General features: G+C 37.4%; 2 protein-coding genes across 8 annotated transcripts in view; both read right to left on the minus strand.

Annotated features, from left to right (window-relative positions):
* The window catches only part of map3k13 (mitogen-activated protein kinase kinase kinase 13), an 89,729-nt gene extending 74,626 nt beyond the window's left edge, over positions 1-15,103 (minus strand). For all 5 annotated transcript variants that reach the window (XM_006636658.3, XM_015359167.2, XM_015359165.2 and 2 more), the window contains exon 1: positions 14,741-15,103. The gene's annotated coding sequence lies outside the window, so the exon portion shown is untranslated. The remainder of the gene's footprint in view (positions 1-14,740) is intronic.
* Positions 15,104-16,354: 1,251 nt separating this feature from the next.
* trpm2 (transient receptor potential cation channel, subfamily M, member 2) overlaps positions 16,355-21,309 on the minus strand; it is an 87,044-nt gene continuing 82,089 nt past the window's right edge. For all 3 annotated transcript variants that reach the window (XM_069196782.1, XM_069196781.1, XM_069196783.1), the window contains 3 exons: positions 20,275-20,376; positions 19,332-19,451; positions 16,355-18,528 (listed from right to left, as the gene is read on the minus strand). In XM_069196782.1, the coding sequence (XP_069052883.1) occupies positions 18,403-18,528; positions 19,332-19,451; positions 20,275-20,376 (348 nt within the window). In that variant the 3' untranslated portion in view covers positions 16,355-18,402. The remainder of the gene's footprint in view (positions 18,529-19,331; positions 19,452-20,274; positions 20,377-21,309) is intronic.

The following is a 21,309-nucleotide window of genomic DNA, read 5'->3' on the forward strand; positions in this document are numbered from 1 at the left end:
ACATTTTGGTAGTTGAGCACAATAATAACAGGAGCATAACGTCTCTAAAGCTCTTGAATTGTTTTCAGTGAACACAGGGTTCACAAAGAATTATGAGCAAAAGGTGACATACAGGAGTGGAGGCCATGATACCCAAATAGATTACATATTAGTGAGAAGAATTGATAGAGCGAAAGTCCAAGATGCTAAAGTCCTGCCCTATGAGGCTGTTACCAGACAACACAGGCTACTGGTGATGGACATCACAATATTGAAGGAGCGAAGAATAAGGCAGAGGAAACACCCAGCACGAACAAAAGTGTGGAAACTGAGAGAAAACAAAGTAGATTTCAACAGGCTGGTGAAAGAAATGAAAAACAACACAGAGGAAACAGAGGAGCCTTCAGTTGAAGAAGAGTGGACTGAGATGAGCCACATCCTAGAAGAGGCAGCTACCAGGGTTTGTGGAAAGACAAGAGGAGGCAGACCGAGGGAAAATGAAGAGTGGTGGTGGGATATGGAAGTTCAGGAAACACTGAAGGAAAAGAAAAAAGCATACAAGGCACTGAAAGATGGCACTGGAGAATTACAAGAATATAAGAGACTAAAGAAGGTAGCAAAAAGAAGTGTAGCAAGAGCAAAGGAAAGAGCCTGGAAAGAATGGTATGAGAAACTTGAAACAAAGGAAGGAGAGGACCAAATCTACAAGATTGCTAAACATAGACAGAAAAAAGATATTATCCGGGTGGCGGTACTCAAGGATGGAGAAGGCAGAGTCTTGATTAAAGAAGAACAGATCAAGCAAAGATGGCTGGAGTACTTCAAAAATCTGTTAAATGTAGAAAATGAGAGGGAGAACCTAGTGGAGGCAGACGTAGTGTGTGGACCAATCCAAGAAATTTCAGTAAAGGAAGTGACAGAAGCTATCAAAGAGATGAAAGTGGGCAAAGCAACTGGACCATCAGGAATAGCAGCAGAACACTTTAAGAACCTCGATGAAGAGGGGATTCAGTGGCTGACGAGATTGCTAAACAATATTGCAAAGGAAGAGAGAATTCCAGAAGAATGGACAAAAAGCAGTATGGTTACCATCTACAAGGAGAAAGGAGACCCAATGGAGTGTAAAAACGATAGAGGAATAAAACTTCTGGAACATGGATTGAAAATCCTGGAAAAAATTCTGGACAAGAGATAATATTAATAATGAACATGAAAAAGTTTGCAAAACATGGATACTGTCAACGGCAGGGGTTAAAAACAAGCCTTAAACAAAATCGTATATATATATTTTATAATTATAATCTAGAATATTAAAGTGGCATTAAAAAGGCCACTGAAGCATGCATTGAAGTGTGTGGAAAAGGTCTACGTTTAATCGCGGCCAAAAAGCAAGTTATACTTTTAACAAGTTGTTCCTTGGAGTGCTTTCAGTGCTTTCTATGTGTAATACCTAATCACAGCGGGGGGAGGGTGTGTAGGGGAAGGTTTAGGCTGCAATTGAATTGGGACTCTCTATTCTTCACACCTGAAACATTGCATTTCTTTTCTTCCCTTTTCAGCATGGAATAAAACTTTACTTGTTCCTTTGCAGCCTATGCATGCTAAAGCAGCTCTCTACTTGAACTCTCGGTTCTTGACTGTGAAGAATTTGGAGAACTCTACAACTGTTTTTATTTTCTTTGTGACTTTTTTTTCCTGATCATAACTGTAACAAACTGTCATGTTTCACTTCCTTGTGTAACAATCATGATGTTTCCAAAATATGAAGCTTCCTAATTTTTGAAGAATTTGCTGCCAAGAAGTTTCTGAGTGCCATAAACAACACAAGTTTATTGATATAGATATACAGTATGTATTTAGCTGGTTGTATCAGGCTATTAATTTTATATATTACAGTATTTAAATGTTCAATTAACATTCATGTTCTCATAGTGGGACCCCAGCCATCCGGACAAACAAAGGTGATAAAGGTATTAAAAATTCAAAGGGGTGCCGTGTGGCAGAATTCAGCACATTTTAAATTAATGAGAGGCTATGAACAGCAGCAGCCCCTGTGTCGATGTTAGTGGTTTTATGATAAATATAATAATAATAATAATAATTATTATTATTATTATTATTATTATTATTATTATTATTATTATTATTATTATTAACAACAACAATAATAATGAACAAATAACATAATAAATCACATGTCACAGCGTGGTAAACAGCAATCACTGGCTCACTTAAAGGTGTAACACGTCTGTCTTCACTGTCATGGTACTGTACGGTTTCAACATATTGATAAGCCGGTTACTGGCAATTGAAAAGATAACCCTACTCAACTTAAAGAATTCCGTGAAGAAATCCTTAATCACGAAACTGTCACTTATAATAATTCATCCAGATACACACTCTCACGCCGGAGCCAATTTAGCCAGATTGTTGGCTGATTACTGGATGCTGAAATTTGGATTAAGACACAATACAGATTTTCTCCATTTGGATGTAAACCTGAAAGAGACACATCACGTTTACAACAAGCAATAATAGTGAACTTTTTTTTAGATTTCAGCTACAGTATGAAAGAAACAAACCAAAAGACAAATCGGACTTTGAGCCACCTGGGTTCAGCGCTCTACATTACAGTCCATGAGTGTTCCATTGTCCATTGCCACTATAAGGACAATAACATTTTTTTAAAAAAACAAACAAATGTCAAAGTGTTTCCAGAACATCCACTTTTGATATTTTAGCTACCTAGTTACATGATTATATATTAATATTACTATCAAGTGGTATTAAATCAGTACATTTTTTTTACAATAACAGCAAGTGGTGTTCTTACTACTTATTCTTAGAAAAGGATAAAACAACTTTTTATGAAGTACAGTATATAAACTGTATATAATGCCTGATCAAGCACATTGGAACCATAACCAACTGTAAGTCACCAAGTTAAAGTGACTGCGGTGCACATATTGTGTGGCTGCCAGAGATTCAGATGTGGAATGGCCCCTAGCCACAACAGTTGAAAACTAGGCTGCTGTTCCTGTTGAGAAGAATTAAGAAATGGAGCCTAAATTCCTCACAAAGACAACACCTAGGCAGTAACCTGATGCAGTACATGCATCCACTTATAAGGTATATGAGCTGGGGTTAGACAGCTGGGAGACAGGTTAGGTTTACCCTACTGATTATGTTGTTGCTTTAGTAATCCTGCTCAGAGCAAGAAGAACCACAGATTTAGACATTTGGGGTCTGTGCTTGGCTGAGGAGCCAATGTTTGGAAGCTATAATCTACAGGATTATGAGTGAACACTGATAAATCAGATTCCCCCATAAAAACTATTTCAATCCAATTATGACTATGAAAGGTAATTTAAAAAAAATATGAGGTAGTTTAATCCAATTTCTACAATTCTGAAATAAAGAACAACTGAAAGTAATTAATAATAATTCATAATTGCTTACACTTATATAGTGCTTTTCTGGACACTCCACTCAAAGCGCTTTACAGGTAGTGGGATCTCCCCTCCACCACCACCAATGTGCAGCATACACCTGGATGATGCGACGGCAGCCATAGTGTGCCTGAACACTCACCACACATCAGCAATCAGTGGGGAGGAGAACAGAGTGATGAAGCCAGTTCATAGAGGGAATTATTAGGAGGCCATGATTGGTAAGGGCCAATGGGAAGTTTTGGCCAGGACGCCGGGGTTACACCCCTACTCTTTTCAAGAAACGCCCTGGGATTTTTAATGACCATCCGAAAGACGGCGCCTTTTTACAGTATAGTGCCCCTGTCACTTTACTGGGGCATTAGGACCCACATGGACCACAAGGTGAGCACCCCCTGCTTGCCCCACTAACACCTCTTCCAGCAGGAACCTTAGTTTTTCCCAGGACGTCTCCCATCCAGGTACTGACCGGGCTCACACCTGCTGAGCTCCAGTGGGTTGCCAGTTGTGAGTTGCAGGGTGATGTGATTAGTTCAGATTACAAAGTCAAGGAGTCCTGAGTGGCTTCACCATTAAAGGTGTTCATCTCACGTGCAGTTTGAGCTCCAAAGCCCAGACCTAGCCAGATTAAACCTGGATCATGTCACTAGCCAGCTGTGAGTGCGATTTTACACGCGGAGGCACAACATTTTCTGAGAAACACTGGCGGTAGGAAAAGGACTAGTTGGTCAGTATCTTCTCTGTGAAAAAGTGCCTCCTGCAACGTTCTGAGCGTCAGAGAGAGACAAACTGCTTCTACAATCAAAGATAACTTTCCTGAAGGCTGTAAATCTTGCCACACTAGCTTTTCAAACAAAATAATTCGTTATCTCTTATGCCACTGTGCGCATGCTGTAATATATTATACAATGGAAACTGCATTTTCACAAATGCACTAGTTAGCTTGCTTTAATGTAAGACTTATCCAAGACATTCTAAATTACCACACCAAGATACTAAATGACTAAATGCAAGGGCACCATAAAGCCATAAAGTTATATATTAAAATGATATAAGGGCCTCTTTACAGCAAACTATGAGCAGCTTAACACTAACATATTAATGACATCTGTTTAATTTTGTAATACTAAGTTGCATGTTTACAAAGGAGGACACATCTAGATTGCTATTCGCATGGGTTAAGTAGATGAATTGCAGAGATTAGGATTACTAATACAAATCACTTAGACCTGACTGTACCTACTATAAAGAAGAAGGGGACAATATTCACAATCCATGTAAAGCCTTGCAAATGTTTGTGAACAATGATTAATATGAATTAATATATAATAAGATGTATATAAAATCTAAATAGCCACATAAAAGAAGAATACTACAAATGTTAGATAAGATTTATTTGGCATTGCAGAAAGCAGTTAATGTCTTTGGAACAACTGAAATAGACAGTTGTATACAAAGAGTGAAAGGAACAAATGGCTAACACCAGAACTGAAAGGTTCGCTGTATACAGAGAACCAAAGAGTCATAACTATCACTTTAGACTCAGCAAGCCAACAGGTTAAGGGTTAAGAATGGAGGTAATTCTCTGCAATACCATACAGTCATACAGCACAAACCACTGGGCTATTATGTGAAACCAGTTCACTTTAGTTATTTAAGAAAACTATCATCTCTATACTTATACTACAAACTCTACTATAAGGAGAATTGGCCTGTCACCTCCTATTTTTTGTAATCTTTGCTTTTGGCTGAAAAGATTTAAAGAACTTCAATACAGTGTGGGAATTTTACAAAACAACAAGAAACTAAATCCTGCTCTGGCTGTTTTGTCCTTTGTCATTTTCTTTCATTAAAATTAACTTTGCCATTTCCACAAGATACTACTCTTTAAAATACATGCTTTGCCTTCAGCACATTTTGTGAACTAGCAGCAGTGAGAAACCTAAATCAATCTGAAATACAAGCATTCTTGGCTAAAAGCAAATGCTTGAGGGGCTCAAGACTGAAAGACCAGTTCAGATCATCATTGAAAATCAATCCATGGAGAAAAGCAGTCTTCTTAAGTGCCTGATAAATGAATGATGTAGCAAATAGCCATTTCATTTTGTTGATTCAGTATATAAACTTTATTGTTCAGGACAATTCAGACTACATTCTTCTTTTCTTACACTGACAGTTCGAATATGTGTATCTTAATGCATAGTTCTATAAGCACTACTGTCTCAACCACATTCCAAAGGTACACAAAGAGCAGTCTCAGCAGTGCCCCAGGGTAGCAGCAAAACCTTGTTTCGACACTCCAGGAAGTAAATTCTGTAGCTCTCTTATCACATGAGTAAACCTGCATGGCTAGAGATACCTAAGGGCTGCAGATGGGTCCAGCCAGAACAGAACAAAGCAGTCTCTTTCACTAAGTAATTTACAGAATTACAGCAAACATTTATCATACTTTTTGCTCCACCGCATAACACGTTATTTTGGTTATTATAATAATGCATTGCCGCATTACAGACACTATAAATGCACATAGATAAAAACAATAATTAGCCAAAGGTGTTTGTTAGGAATTGCTTTTCTCAGCCAGGATTTCTGAGACAGAGCCTGGCAGTTTTGTCTGTTTATGCCTTAAAGTCATACCTGTTATTCAGATGCTCAGTCTTTTTCAATTTTTGCATATAACAGTTTTCTCATTTTTTATCAAGTCTTTAGTTTCTATTATATAAAAAGATACTTGATCATTACTTCACAAATGAAAACAGTTGTCCCTGTATGGAAAGATCCAACATGAAAACAACTCTGAAACACGAGGCAATTTTTTTCTTTTGACTCAAAGTTTGGATCTTTGTGAAGTTTGTTAACTAAATACATACTGGCCAATTTACATATTTTTCCTTAAACAAGTATAACATCATACAGAAGGAGAAAACCTTTTTCAAAGTGTGTATGAAAATAAAACAAAGGAAAAGAATGTGAACTGCAAAGGTAAGGGAAATTATTAACAACTTATATTTACACTTAAATGTGATTTTATATAAACACTCAACTCAAAGCACTTTACAGGTAATGGGGACTCCTCTCCACCACCAGCAATGTGTTGCCCCCACATAGATGATGCAACAGCAACCAAAGTGCATCAGTATGCTCATCACACATCAGGTATCGGGGGGGGGGGAAATTTGACCAGGAAATGAGGGGAACACCCCTACAAATGGGTTAAAGGTGATGTAACAAGTGGGGTTCTGAATGTGCTAGCTGCAGATGACAAAAAACAAGGTCTTCTATGTAGGCAACTTCAAAGCATTCTTATTCCACTGCTTCATTCACACATCATGGACAGTGCCAAAAAACTCTATGTGTGCAAACAGACTCTACCAATGCCACACAGGCTTCCTACTATACTAGTTTTGAATTTATAAATCCCCTTCATAAAGAGAAACTTTTCTGGCACTGTTAAAATCTTTCTGAAGGGAGCAAATTTTTTGGATATATTTTAATCTGTTTATTTTGGTCACTCATTCAAATGAGCAGATCATTTACTTTTGCTTGCTAGTTCATTTGTACATTGAGCAATGGCTCTTTGCAACAGTAGTGTAATGATGGCATAGAAAAATCAAATGCTTGTTTGGTTGGCAGCAGCTAATTGATCATGAACGATCCAGAGCTAGACAGGCTCCACATGAACAGGCCAATCACCTTTTTGTTTCCACTATAATTCCTAAACTAAGACAGCTGCATGTCTGCATTTCACTGAGAGGACAAAGTCAACACCTACTAGTACTGTCCCTTTTGGAAGGTGCCTGGCTAGTGTCTTTGGCATGTGCTATGTAAATACCACCACACCCAATCCTACTATCCTTTGGGCCAATACAAACCGCCTCCTTAGAAAGTTCAAATTATAGTCAACAATAAACACACACTAGACGCTCCATACCATGCCCTTTTATGCTTAGAACAAAGGATACATTTTGACCTTTGAAAATCTAAGTAATGGGATAGTGTATGCCATCATTACACTACCGTTGCAAAGAGCCATTGCTCAATGTACAAATGAACTAGCAAGCAAAAGTAAATGATCCGTCCTTCAGATGAGACATAAAACCGAGGTCCTGACTCTCTCTGGTCATTAAAAATCCCAGGGTGTTTCACCCTGCAACTCACAACTGGCAACCCACTGAAGCTAAGCAGGTGTGAGCCCGGTCAGTACCTGGATGGGAGACCTCCTGGGAAAAACTAAGGTTCCTGCTGGAAGAGGTGTTAGTGGGGCAAGCAGGGGGTGCTCACCTTGTGGTCCATGTGGGTCCTAATGCCCCAGTAAAGTGACAGGGGCACTATACTGTAAAAAGGAGCCATCCTTCGGATGGTCATTAAAAATCCCAGGGTGTTTCTCGAAAAGAGTAGGGGTCTAACCCCGGTGTCCTGGCCAAATTTCCCATTGGCCCTTACCAATCATGGCCTCCTAATAATCCCCCTCTATGAATTGGCTTTGTTACTCTGCTCTCCTCCCCACTGATAGCTGATGTGTGGTGAGCGTTCTGGCGCACTATGGCTGCCGTCGCATCATCCAGGTGGATGCTGCACATTGGTGGTGGTGGAGGGGAGTCCCCATTACCTGTAAAGCTCTTTGAGTGGAGTGTCCAGAAAAGCACTATATGAGTGTAAGCACTTATTATTATTATCTAGCACACATTTAGTTTGAACATTTGATAATTCAGTCCATCTAATTGGTTAAAATTTTAAATCATATAATGAAAACATTCATATACTGTACATTATTCACATTCTTTGCAAAATACTTCATGAAGAAAAATAAACTTGCTTATTTTACAATTTAAATAAAATTAGCATTACTAAGAGGATACTGCGGCCTTAAACAAAACTCAATGTAGAATTAACAAATTACTTCCACATCTGAAATGAGTGGAAAAGAGGTTTTATACATGAACAATCCCAAGGCTCTTTAAAGTCAACCAAAGAAATACTATCATGAAAAGAAACAAAAAGGTAATCAAGGGGAAAAAGAGTAAATTAAGATACAATACTTTTGGATCTGAAATTTAGGCGACCAAATTTAGTTACAGGGCTAGAATCAACTGCCTGAGATATGTGTAGAGGAGGCCAGACAATTCCAGAATCTATAAGCAACTAAACAGGACAAATAAGCTGATTTGCCCTCGAATTGTTAGCCACTCATATGTTCACTTTAACTAACCATTTACTTAAATCATACCCAAAGAAGGCTCCACAGCTGAAACATTGTTTCTTTTCTCCTCTTTTCAGCATGGAATAAAACTTTACTTGTTACTTTAATGAACTGCCTAAAATGAAATTAAATGAACAAAAACAAAGAATAAAGACCTTCCCCAGCTACCCATGTTAGGTATGACAGGCTTGTGTGCATCTCCATATTGTATCAATCACAAAAAATGATTAATTTTTTAACCAAATAAAGCCATTAATCTGCATAGGTTTATAGGACAGAGGGGGCTTCATGAAATTAGCAATCAACGTTGACAATGCTAGTCAAATACATTAGGCCAGTGGTTCTCAAACTTTTTGGACCAAGTACCACCCCAGATCAAATCAAAGCATCCAAGTACCACCTACAAGTCATCTTCTCATAGGAACCCCAGGAAATCTCAATGACCAACATGAGCACACGTGCACATACACTCTCACACACATATAATAAAAATAAAAACTTTATTTGATATAGCGCCTTTAAATGTGGCTTCTCAAAGTGATTTACAGAATGACAATAGGAACAACAACCATTAAAAATAAACAATAAAAAAGCACCAATTCAGTGAGAAGGGTGTGCCTGTTTAGTCGAGCAAAGCAGATGTGAATTCATTTTTCGAGGCTTGATACAATTCACAACAGAGTCTAACAGATTTTAAATCGTCAGGCATTTTCTTGACGGCAAAGGTCTCGTGGTGGATGTTGCAATGCGTCCATTCATTTCTGGAGCAACCTCTCTAATTCGTGCAACTTCACCACTGTGGCGGCTTGTCATCGCTCTAGCACCATCTGTACAAACTCCAGCGCATTTTATTCAGCCAATGTCATTCTGTTCGATAAATTCATTCAGAAGCTGAAATATATGCTCTCCTGTAGTTCCTGTTGGTAGTGGCTTACATAACAGAAAGTCCGCATGGGACATGCCCTCAAACTCGTATCTAACGTAAACAAGCAAATTGGCCAAATCGACGACATGTACAGACTCATCTAATTGCAGTGAAAAGCATCTGCACATCTCAACGCGCTCTATCAGTGTACTTTTGATATTATCCGCCATATCAATAATTCTATGAGTGGCTGTGTCTTTCGGAGGGGGCAGCAGGATGAGCTGCTTAGCAGCTTTTTCTCCACACATAGTATGTGTCAGCTCTTTTGCCAATGGTAAATAAAGTTCTTCAAAAATAGTGTGGCGCTTACCTGCTTTAGTAATCTGCAAGCTTGCAATTTTCCCCGTTTCCATTTCAGGAGTCTTTCTCAGAAGTTAAAAGAAATTATTTCATGCGCATGGGAGTGAAACAGAGAGACGCTCAGTGTTTTTTTTCTCAAATTAACCTAGAACAGTTCTTAAATATTTTTCTGTTATCTATCACGCTTTCCTGTGCTCACAAGATTGCCAGCGTTCGTAGTACGCATTTCTATGCTTTCCTGTGCTTAGAACATTGGCATTGTTCCAAAATCACGCATATTCTCTACCTCCCTATTTGCTGGTGTTAACTTTTTTTAAATACAATTGGCCACTTTCATTCGTAGCACGCATTTCTATGCTTTCCTGTGATTATAAGATTGGCGGTCTTCCAAAATCACACACATACCTCCCTATTTGCTGAAGATACCTTTTTTAAATACAATTGGTTACTTAGTTCTTAGCGCGCATTCCTATAGAATGGAATAGAATTACATTGTAGCTCTTGTGTCCACTCAAGTATTAGCACGCGCTGTATCGTAGTACGTGGGCTGCATATTCGAAACAGATTAAAACAGAAAATATGAAAACCCCTCCCGATTTTTCAGTGCACACAACAAAGTTCCAGGGTCATATGGCGTACCAGCTGGTAGCGCTCCGCATACCATTCGTGGTACGCGTTTGAGTTTGAGAACCACTGCACTAGGCTAATCCTAAACCAGATAAGTGGATGCTGCTGAGGCAGACCAGGGGCAGAATTTGATCTAGGTCCCTCTGGGAATATTTTAAAATACGTGTACTGCATTTACTGACTTCAAATCAAGTGACATCATTAAGTATAGTAGAGCTTGTAATTACTCTGGAGAGCAACTAGCCAGTGTATACTTCTGTCAGTACAGAAGATCCAGGCTTTTGACACAGTAGAGTTTGCTGCTATCTAGAGTGGTGCTGTGAGGCTTGTAGCCTACAAACAACCATGATCTAATCACAGCACGTATACTGTAGAGCAGATCTGCACCCATCACAAATAAAGTATTTGAAATGAAAAATTAAAACGTATTTGTATTGAAATGACCTCTGTAATTGAAATGACTACAACTGTCCTTTAAATTAGACATGAAAACCAAGTTCTGTTTACTTAGTTACTTAAGGTTACATTGCAGTGTTCAAAACAGTAGGAATGTTAACCCTGATGTCATAGCTACATTCCACTATGTGCTTGAAAAATTCAGTTTAACTAAATTTCCAACTTAATTCAGCTAATTCATTTCTCACTTCGTCCCCTAATATTCTGTGTAGTGGGGCTGTTGCCCTATAATGGATGCTGTACTTCACTGGTGGATGAAATGGATCCAATTCTGGATCCTTTAGGATGTAAAATGCGTTATAAATGCAAGTGAGTATGATTACTATTACATCATTGATTACTGTGAAAGCAATCTAATAAACGTCTAAATGTTTTGAACCACCATTGAATAACCTGGTAGTAAAGAACCTTAGAAACTCTGAACCTTAGAACACAGCACTGATATTTTTCAGGAGAGAGTAGTCTCACCAACTAATTTTCACTCTCTGAAGTACCCCTGAAGTTTTTTTTTAGAAAAATAAAACAATTGAAGAAGAAAGGAACTAACAGTCAGACCTTCCTGACAATGAATAATGACAGGCAAACACATTTTTATAAGAAGGGATAGAGAGTACTAGTAAGTTAATGTTTTACTCTTCCCCTGAAAGAATAGGTCATACATGGACCAGAGACTTTTCCCAGCAGGTTAAGGTGACTTAACAAAGCTCTGATGAACTTTAGTTTATACTTTATTAACAAAATATTGAGTTAGCAAACAAAAGCCAGCTGTTCACAATGTATTTAACAGGGTGTAGACCTACTGTAACACATGCCCTTAATAACTACTGCAAAGCAAGAAGGGACTCTCCATCACTCTTAATGGGTAGCAGGAGGAAAACTGTGTAGTGCATCCTACACAGTAGGTCCAGTACTGTTAAAGAAGGTAGTATTTCTGGTCATTTTCTTTTCCTGTTCCAGTTCTTCTTAGTCTGTTCTGTGTGACTGAGGTCAGACCTTCAAATATATTCTTTAGCATTTTCTAACTACTATTTTACATCTATATTATCTTTGTCACAGGGTGAACTATTGTTTTTGTAGACAGACACTCACTATAAAAATACATTAGTACATTATTGTACACAATGCCAACATACTGTGATGATCTTGATGTCCCACAACACTCCAATTATGTTTATCACACACAATGAATTAGTAGCAGTATCTCACTCCACAGCTCCTACTATGCTACACCTCGGTTTCAATTGTTTCAGACCACCATGGCTGTTCTTTTGCATTGACACATCTTATTTGGCTTGTGGGTCTGATTCCCTACATGCATTTCTTAACACTTGTGCAGACACATAAGCAATCACTCTTCTAAATGGTGCTGGGACATGAATATGTCTATAATACACGTTCACTGTTTCATACTCATAATTTTTGCCTGCTCGTCTGCCTTGAGTTTTGCTCTTCCATACTTCTTCACCTTCCACACTAAATCTCAAAACAAGTAGGCTGCAAAGGAACAAGTAAAGGTTTATTCCATGCTGAAAAAAAGCACGTTTCGGCTATGGAGCCATCTTCGGGTGTCAGCCGATGAAGGCTCCACAGTCGAAACCTTGTTTTTCTTTTTTTCTCTTTTCAGAATGGAATAAACCTTTACTTGTTCCTTTGCATTTCATCAAATCATATGTGTAGTGCAGTTATCAAATACAATTCCACATGAAAATGCAGACGCTCTGCCATGCCACATCTGTAAGGGTCTTAACCCAGGTGTCCTGGCAAAATTCAACTCTACTCTGCTGAGGAGTGGGGCTGCTTGAGTTGCCTAAAAAAAATAAAGGGGGTAAAGCTTCTCCAGTAAAGCTGCTTTGGATCATTTGGAATAAAAAAAAACATTAAATGCAAGGAAATAATAGATATTTAGATATCTTTTGATTGACATGTGTTTCCTTTGTATAGCACAGTAAGCTCTGTATAAGCTCTGTATAATCACAGGTGGGAACCTTAAATAAATTTTAGTTTAAATACAATAGCGTAATGTTGAAAGCCATCAGGACAGGACGTGGCCCTAATGGAAATGGAAATGTAACTGCTTTCTTGTTTAGGATATATGGGGCCATTTAGCAGGTAACAAAGTTTTGTGAAGTTTATTGTACTTTAGAGAGCAGAGAAAAATACAAATGTTTTCAAATTAATAGATAATATAAAGTGTCATTTAAGAAAATAAGAGCTCAGCTGAAATGAAAACTAGAGAATACTGGGATCAGAAGGCTTTTTGGAGGTAGCCAAAAATTGTTCATGCATTTCTTCTGCAAGACAGTGGAAACTCAATGCCCTCCATATGGAAATGTAAAAGTTACAGATTGCATATTACAGGCCAACAGACTAAGTCTATGTTGCTTACTATGACACTATTAAGTCCTCAAAAAACCTTACACCGGGCTGACAAAATAAGTACATGACACAAAAAACATCATTCTTTTAGACTGACCACTCATAAAATTATTTGACTATCCTCATTGAATCAAAATGTGTCAAAGCATTACCTCACAATCAAATACTATGAGATATGGAACAGCATTTAGAACAGCTTATTTCCAACAAAAGGAGAATGTTAATGCCTCTAGGCACCTGATTCCATACAAAAGGCTGAGCCTTTCCATGCAGAGAAATTCCATGAGGACTGACGTTACACCACCTCCTACTGCTGCAGCAAGACATTCATTTTAAAATCTGCAGAAAACACACAGTGCTGAATATAAAATCCTGCACTTCTTTGAGACTTCACTGCCATGATATGTTGATGAAATACTGTTCATCAATGAACAGCCAGAGATGCTTCTCAAAATACATGGGGATGGTTGATATTATATTGAAGCAATAGTTTAGAAATGGAGCTTCATGGACATGCAAAACGTAAAACAGGTATACCTGTACATGTGTTATAAACAATGTCCTGTTATGTTACAACTAAAGTAAAAGTACTTGGGTGCTCTAGACTATAATGATTTGCACATTATCAGTGTTAGTCAACCCTGTCCTTGTCCGTCTCACGTTATGTTTGTGTTGCATTTTAGTCTCTAATCTTCTGTTAAATTCTGGTAAGCAGCCAGTTATTAAACATGTGTTAATTATTAACTGCAAAGCAAACTACAGAACCTGTACTAAGCATGTACGTTTCTCTCAGCAAGCAAATGCCACTCTACATTCAACGGCACGAAATACATTACAAATAAAACAAAATCTGCTATCCCATTACAAAATGTATACAAAGACAACATATCCACACGTCGGCTCGGATTAGCAAACGTATTTATTGGTGGTTTTGGTTCCTTATTTTACTAAAAAGCATCAACAGCAGAAAAGAGACGGAATAATATACTGTAATTACGAACGGAAGAACACACTGTTAAGGCTGAGTGTGCCCAACATTACCCAGTCACCCGCATACTGTACGCATAAAGCAGATCTAATCGATGCTGTTTCACCCTCAGAGACAAAATGTATATATCGAACTCTTGATCTATCGATATATAATGTTTCCCGACACATTACACAAGTACGGACACACATACAACCAATAATAAAACGCTAAATTTGACTGCACTTCTCCGAGTTGTCTTTACAAAATATCCACTGCAAATTAAAATAACATCGTGCCTGCGATAGTTACGTACAGTATCACTATGGGCTGTAACGCATAAACAAACCAGTCACGCATGCCTAATACGCATGCTTACAATCCATAAAGATAAACAATGGAATCTCTGTTTTGCTCATAAAGCAAGTAAAAGAAATGTTGTTTAATTCAAAAGTTTGTACCTTCTCAATTTCTAGAGAAAGATCAGATCCTTTCTCGCTCCTTCTGTGTTTGATCTGGATCTCGTGAGCGGAAACGTCACTTCCTCGTTGGCATATCGAACACCTGTAACCTCAGCGCACCTGACACTGAATGTTGCCAGTTTCACATTGCTCACTGAAACCTGGCAGCTGACGTCCAGTAAAATTGACATTCATGCTTGAAAGGGATATTCTTCAAATGAAACCACCTTCAGAAAACATTCGACAGAATGTTGGATTAATATATGGATATTGGAACAGTAGTAACAAGTGTCTTTGGACGTTAAAAAATGTATTGTGCACTCCTAGTCTATTACCTTAATTTAGTAACATAAATGTTGCAACTAATCTCATCAATCCAAAACATCACCTATCAGAATTTTCTATGTGGAGTGCAATGTACATGTATGATATCCACTAAATAGTACTACTATCCAACTCCTCAAGGTAACACAGTATAAATGTACACTGAACATTCATGTGCAATAGCATAGAAGTATATTTTATTGTAAATATTATTGATAGACTTAATTCAGTTAAAAGCGTACATTTTCATTACTTCGGTTACATAAATTAAATATAACAATAAAAAACATTAATTCATACGAATATTGTTATGGATATACAGTTGTCGTAAAGAAATTTACCCCGTATTATTGAAAATTAACAATAAGCTTTTCTTGACTTTTATTAACTAGAAAAACATTATTCAAATCAAAAGAAAGTCCAGTGCAGGTCTGTTGAGTAATAAGTAGGATATAAACATTAATAAACAACGGAACGCTAACCGGAAGAAAACAGAGGGAGGGTGTGGTACCGATACTACGTTAGCGATACAGGTCAGCAGCCAGGACCAATAAGAATAGCCGAACTGAATAACCCCGAAACCTACCATTATTATTATCATTATTCGCGTTATGTCTATGGAAAACACAAGCCCGCTATAATACAATAGCTTATGACATACAAAGATTCGATGTGAGTTGTATAAATCCCATGAAAAATAATTTAATGTTTTCAAATCACTACTACTTTTGCGACTTCTCAATACTTTGAACTCGTACATGTTTGTTGTTACGCATAAGTGTGCGTGCGGGTTCTGTGTAGAGACTTAAATCTGAAAAAAGGGTATTTTATTGCTTCTCTCAATACATCAAAACGATTATGTAGTATATCCCCTGAATATTGTTCCTGTAGTAGTACGCCAGATGACTATACTTATTTTTTAAATAGTACCAATTGCAATTTACTTCGCACTGACCCTAGAAGAAACTTTTTTATTGAAGTTCACTATATCACCTGTAGTAAAAACAAAAGTAATAACGGACTTTTAAAGCACCTAAAGTAAAACCAAGTAAGTGGGAAAAATTCTTGCTAACTGCAGTAAAACAAACTTTAGCTTGTCACAAGAGAGAACCCTCTTATATTTCTGTTTTCTGATAAAGTACTTTGTGTTGCCATTTTTAACAAATGCACAAATTCACAAAGGCACAACCAGGGACTGACCATCTGTGTATTAGCCTTAATTCTACAGTAGCCTCCAAATGAATTCATACTCCCAATGAATAGCAAAAAATGTTGATTTGGCAAAGAAAATGAAGATGTATATAAACATTTTATTAATTAAAATGTGATAAGTGTGTGAAAGAAGTTCTGAGCACATAAATAACTGTAAAAAATAATTACACAAAATACTCTCTAAATACACAACAGTGAAACTTGTTTATGCTGTACCCTTGTTATGGATTGCCCTGTCGAGGTATGCAGTGACAAATGGGGTTGCCACTAGTGGCTGATAGGTGGACAGCTACAACGACCCTGTATTTGTAAACAGCTCAAGTAAAGGTCAATTCTACACTAAAAACGAGAAAGAAGAAACACAACAATTTGGCTGTTGAGCCTTCTTAACCAGTTTTTTTCTTTCTACTTGGGATGGAGTGTGCAAATTAACTTTACTTGTCCCTTTGCAGCCAATGCACACTTACAAAGCTCCCCAATCAAACTTACAATAGGTTGGTAGTTCTTCTGTTGTACAAAACTGAATAATAATATAAATGATATATTTGAAGGTACACATGGTTTTAATTAGCGGATCAGTAAAATTGGTTGGACCAGTCTTGAGTAGCCCAAGTGAATGTGGCTAGGAGTCAGCATATGCTTAGGCAGAGTACTGTTGGATATGTCTAGACATGGCCCAAGTGTGATTTATTTTGTTTTTGGTAAAGCCTTTTAACTTTGTTTCTACATGTCATAGCACCAAGAACATCTTGTAAATGTTTAGTGTTCAACAGTGTGCAGTGTGCAACAGTGTGTGGTTTTCACGTATGGCAGAGTCATCACCTCTGGGCAGCCATTAGCAGACATTTCCAGATGAAAACTACTTGTCACAGGTCTAGGATATGTTTCTGGTGTTATGGGGTCAGACAGTGCAAGCCTACAAAGGAATTAAACAGGACACCACAGTTAACACGATCTGGCAGGTCCCTCTAAACGGATAATATGGAGTTGGAAGACCTCTGCATATAAACCTCCTGTTGGTAGGGTCTTTGCACCCTTTAATAAAAAATCTATGAGGAAAATTATGAAACCAGGACTGAGGCTGAACCAACCCTGGTATAAATCACCTGCCCTGACTTGGTCTGTAACCTGTTATTTTCTCACGAGTCCTCCGTAATACTAAGCTTAAGTGACAGTAGAGCTGAGCTGTGCTCCTTCCTTCTTCAAACCCTACCTTCAGAGAAATCTAACCTTTTTTCAATTTTAACCATTAACCATAAGGAAAACAAACCCACTGTTCCTTTTTTAACCATTTATAATCATAATATTTTATAATAACCCTAAAACTAGTCTGGCCCCAGAACTTGCAGATTAGACCTAAACAATATTAATTCCCTATTTGTAGAGAGAGGTGTGATCGAAAACAGCCAGTGCAGATCTTACTCTTGAATGCTTGCACTTACTTTGCTGCAGATCAAACCAACCAAATCTGAATGAATAGGCTCATTGAAACTGCTAATCTTACAAACAGAGTCATGGCATTTTAAATAACCACATAGCCAGGAGTTTGGTTTAACATCACATCTGAAGGACAGATAATTCTACAACACAGTTCCTGGTCACCATATTGAAGTATTGGTTTGGAAATTCTTGTCCAAGGGGAAGAGTGAGACTCACTGGCCACCAACACTGAACAGCAGCAACCAGTACCTCCTTGGAGGTTTCTGATTTCTGTGCCGACCAGCTTCTGAGAGCAAGCTCCTGGCTGCTTATGCAGGGCAACATATAATATAGAAAAAATATAGAAAATGTTTCTCAAGGGTATGAAAAAATTTAGAGGCTACGGTATATATATGCGTTTTTCAGCCTATATACATACTGTATGTTTTAAAATCAGTACAAGATGCTCTGGTTAACTCTAATGGAGTTTTATGACTTTAGGGTACTAGACTGATATAATCTAGCACCGTTAAAGCCAAAAACCTCCATCCTGGTAGCAGATTAATTAGTTTCATCAACAGAGATCATTGGAGAATGTTGGGATTTTTCACTCTTCAGGCTCTTATTCCAAGAATAAAGGCCTTGCTTTAGAGATGGTAATGTGCTCCCATTGTCTTTGGTCTAAAATTCCCTCTGCATGTTCTTTATCAGAGCTGGATATTGTGAAGCTCAGCGACCATCCGTAGAATGTCCTTCTGGTATGCACACAGAGCAATTCTGTCAGATACATCCTCCCACTCGACAAGCAGACCTGAAGAGCTGTCTCTGAAACTCTAAAGGGAAAGTACCCAGTTAATTTTATTCATGTTTACAATACACCTAATGAAAACAATGGTCTCATTTTCTTAAATGTGAACTTTGATCAAATGAGACAAATAATGAAATATTTTCAAATAATTGAAAATTTGGTCTTGTTTAAAAGTCTGTGGTAACAGAACATTAACAGAATATGCTACTTTTTAGAGTAGGTTGAATTACACCACATAAAACCTCTATAGTGAGAAATGTCTGCTAGTAATTTGGCAGTGATCATTACAGATCACTTCCATTACATCCATGTTTATTTTCATCCTTACAAATACAAGTGTACATTTTCTATGTGGATAACATGCAATGTTCACTTATGTTAAAAAAACAGAATTATAAGTATACTTCCTCCTTCTGTGATCAGTTAGACACAGATCCTAATGGTATAGAACTGTATATTCAAGAGTACCAAAACCTTTTACCTCTACACATAATCACAGAATACTGATACTAATCATATAATAAAACCATAACATAAAGTGTGCAGCTTCCATAACATCACTTCAACCATTTAGTCTTCTAGAGACTTCTGTTACCATACGTTTATCCTAAAACTAGAAGAGCTTACTAAGATATTTACTTATAGAATTATTGTACTTACATGGACAGCATCTGAAATCAGGAATAAGATGCAAATAACTGAGTCTCAGATTTCATGACCTTCCACTCAACAAAATTCACGAGAAGTCCTACAAAATCATTTTAATATCGTGTGTGTTTATTGCAATGACTTCCCCCCCCCACCAGCCATTTTTGCATAAGCCCTTACCGTCATTCCAATGAAATCATCCAGTGCCGAGTCACTTTTATTGAAATGTATGTTGATAGCAGTCGTTTCCACCCAGGCATTGTCTGTGTTTCTACAGTCATCCACATAACCTTGATACACCTGTTAACGGCAAAATACATGAATGTTGACCATCATGCTTATGTCCATGTAGTACTAAGGTAAATCTACTCTAACTCCATCATGAAGAAAATACATAATCTTTATTTATTTCTCATTTTCATTTATCTTAAATGGGATATAAATTAAAGCTTAAACCAATCATCATATTATGCTGTAATAATATTTATTGAGAATATGAACAAGAACTGGACAGGAATATGATTTAAAAACCAGGAGAAATGATCTAAAGATAAACTTGTATGGAAAAGAAAAACTACACTGAATTATTTAATTATGGAGAACTAAAGACTACTAAGATGCAACTGAAACTTTTACACTTTTCAAATCATGCTTTTTGCACTTCATTTTTAATGTTTGACTGTGTTAGATTACTATAAGACTTTAGTGAAAAGACATTTTTAAAAACAAAATTTCAGAGAGCGGTTGTGTCATATTGAAACTCAGGATACTTCCTGAATGAACTTAGTTCAAGGTTATATTCAAAAACAATGAAAATTGTGTCTTGCTCCTTATAGAGATAGAAATGTGTCAGTTTGCCTGTACAACTTGTGAAGAAGACATAATTACTCCAACTAGATGAGACGTTATATGGTAACAACAGAACAAAGTATCAATTTGTTGTCTCAAGGCAAAACCATTCAATAATGGAAATCCACAAGCTCACATGCACAAAAGTGATTTAGTAGTGGTAGAAAAAGTTGTACTGTAGGTTTAAATGCACTCTGAACAGTGACTGCTTTCAGACTGCAGATGCAAAGTTGTTCTCATCTAATCTACCTCTCTTAGGTAGATTTCTATTTACCTTGATACCACAATGGAGCATACTCTCAATCTTCTCCTGCAATTTCTTTCCCACTACTTCTTTCAACCTCTCTGGTAACGTTTCACCTGGTTGCAGAATTCCCTGTGAGAAAACCAGATTTCATTTCAGTGCATTGCAGTCTGGTGAGTTTACTTGGAGTTCAGACGGTGTCATTTGCAAGTCTCCCATTTATCAACTTGTTTCTGCTGATAGTGCTCTTTCTCACTCTGGGCTAGGATAAGATTAAGGGTTACAGTTTCTGTAAAAAATTTAATATTTGAAATTGAATATCACTTTCATAGTGTAATAGCTCTCTTACAAATGTATGTGTCTACGTTTTCTGGAATTAACATTTTTTAAAGAAATGAAAACACTTAATATCCCTAGTACCTGCATAAAAAAAAGATTAAAACAGCATATACCCCCAAAACCCTTTCAAAATAACTCTTCCAAGAAAACAAAGTTTTATTTACTCAGCACCATGTTGATCAAGCCTAAACCTAGACCTCAAATCTAAGGATGGAGCAATTATACAGCTCTGACTAATAAACCAGTAACTGACTTCAAAAGTGATTGCTGTTGTACACCATGCAGGGAAATCCCTGACTTTAAACTGACCCGAACCTTAAGCACTGTTGCAGTGTGTAGCCCCTTGTGGAATCACAGTTCCAGTAGGCAGAATATTTAGCTCCACAGCTGAAGAAGGCTCCACAGCTGAAATGTGTTTCTTTTTTTCTTTTTTCAGCAGGGAATAAACCTTTACTTTCCATTCTATATTTAGCTCTGATTTAAATAATGCTAATACTTCTACTAAAAACAACAGTAATTCTTTACATTTATATAATGCTTTTCATCCAAAGCAATATATCAATATTAACACATAGAATGGAACTCACTACATCTGCCCCATTGGGTGGCACTTTCACCCCACTACACAGATCAGGAGGGGAAGTGAGGAATTGATTCAAGAGGGAACTTTAGGAAAGCTACCTTGTAGAAGCCTAGAGTGAAAATTTGCAAGGGCACCAGGGTTGG

This window comes from Lepisosteus oculatus, chromosome 12, assembly GCF_040954835.1.
Source record: "Lepisosteus oculatus isolate fLepOcu1 chromosome 12, fLepOcu1.hap2, whole genome shotgun sequence".
Lineage (NCBI taxonomy): Eukaryota > Metazoa > Chordata > Actinopteri > Semionotiformes > Lepisosteidae > Lepisosteus > Lepisosteus oculatus.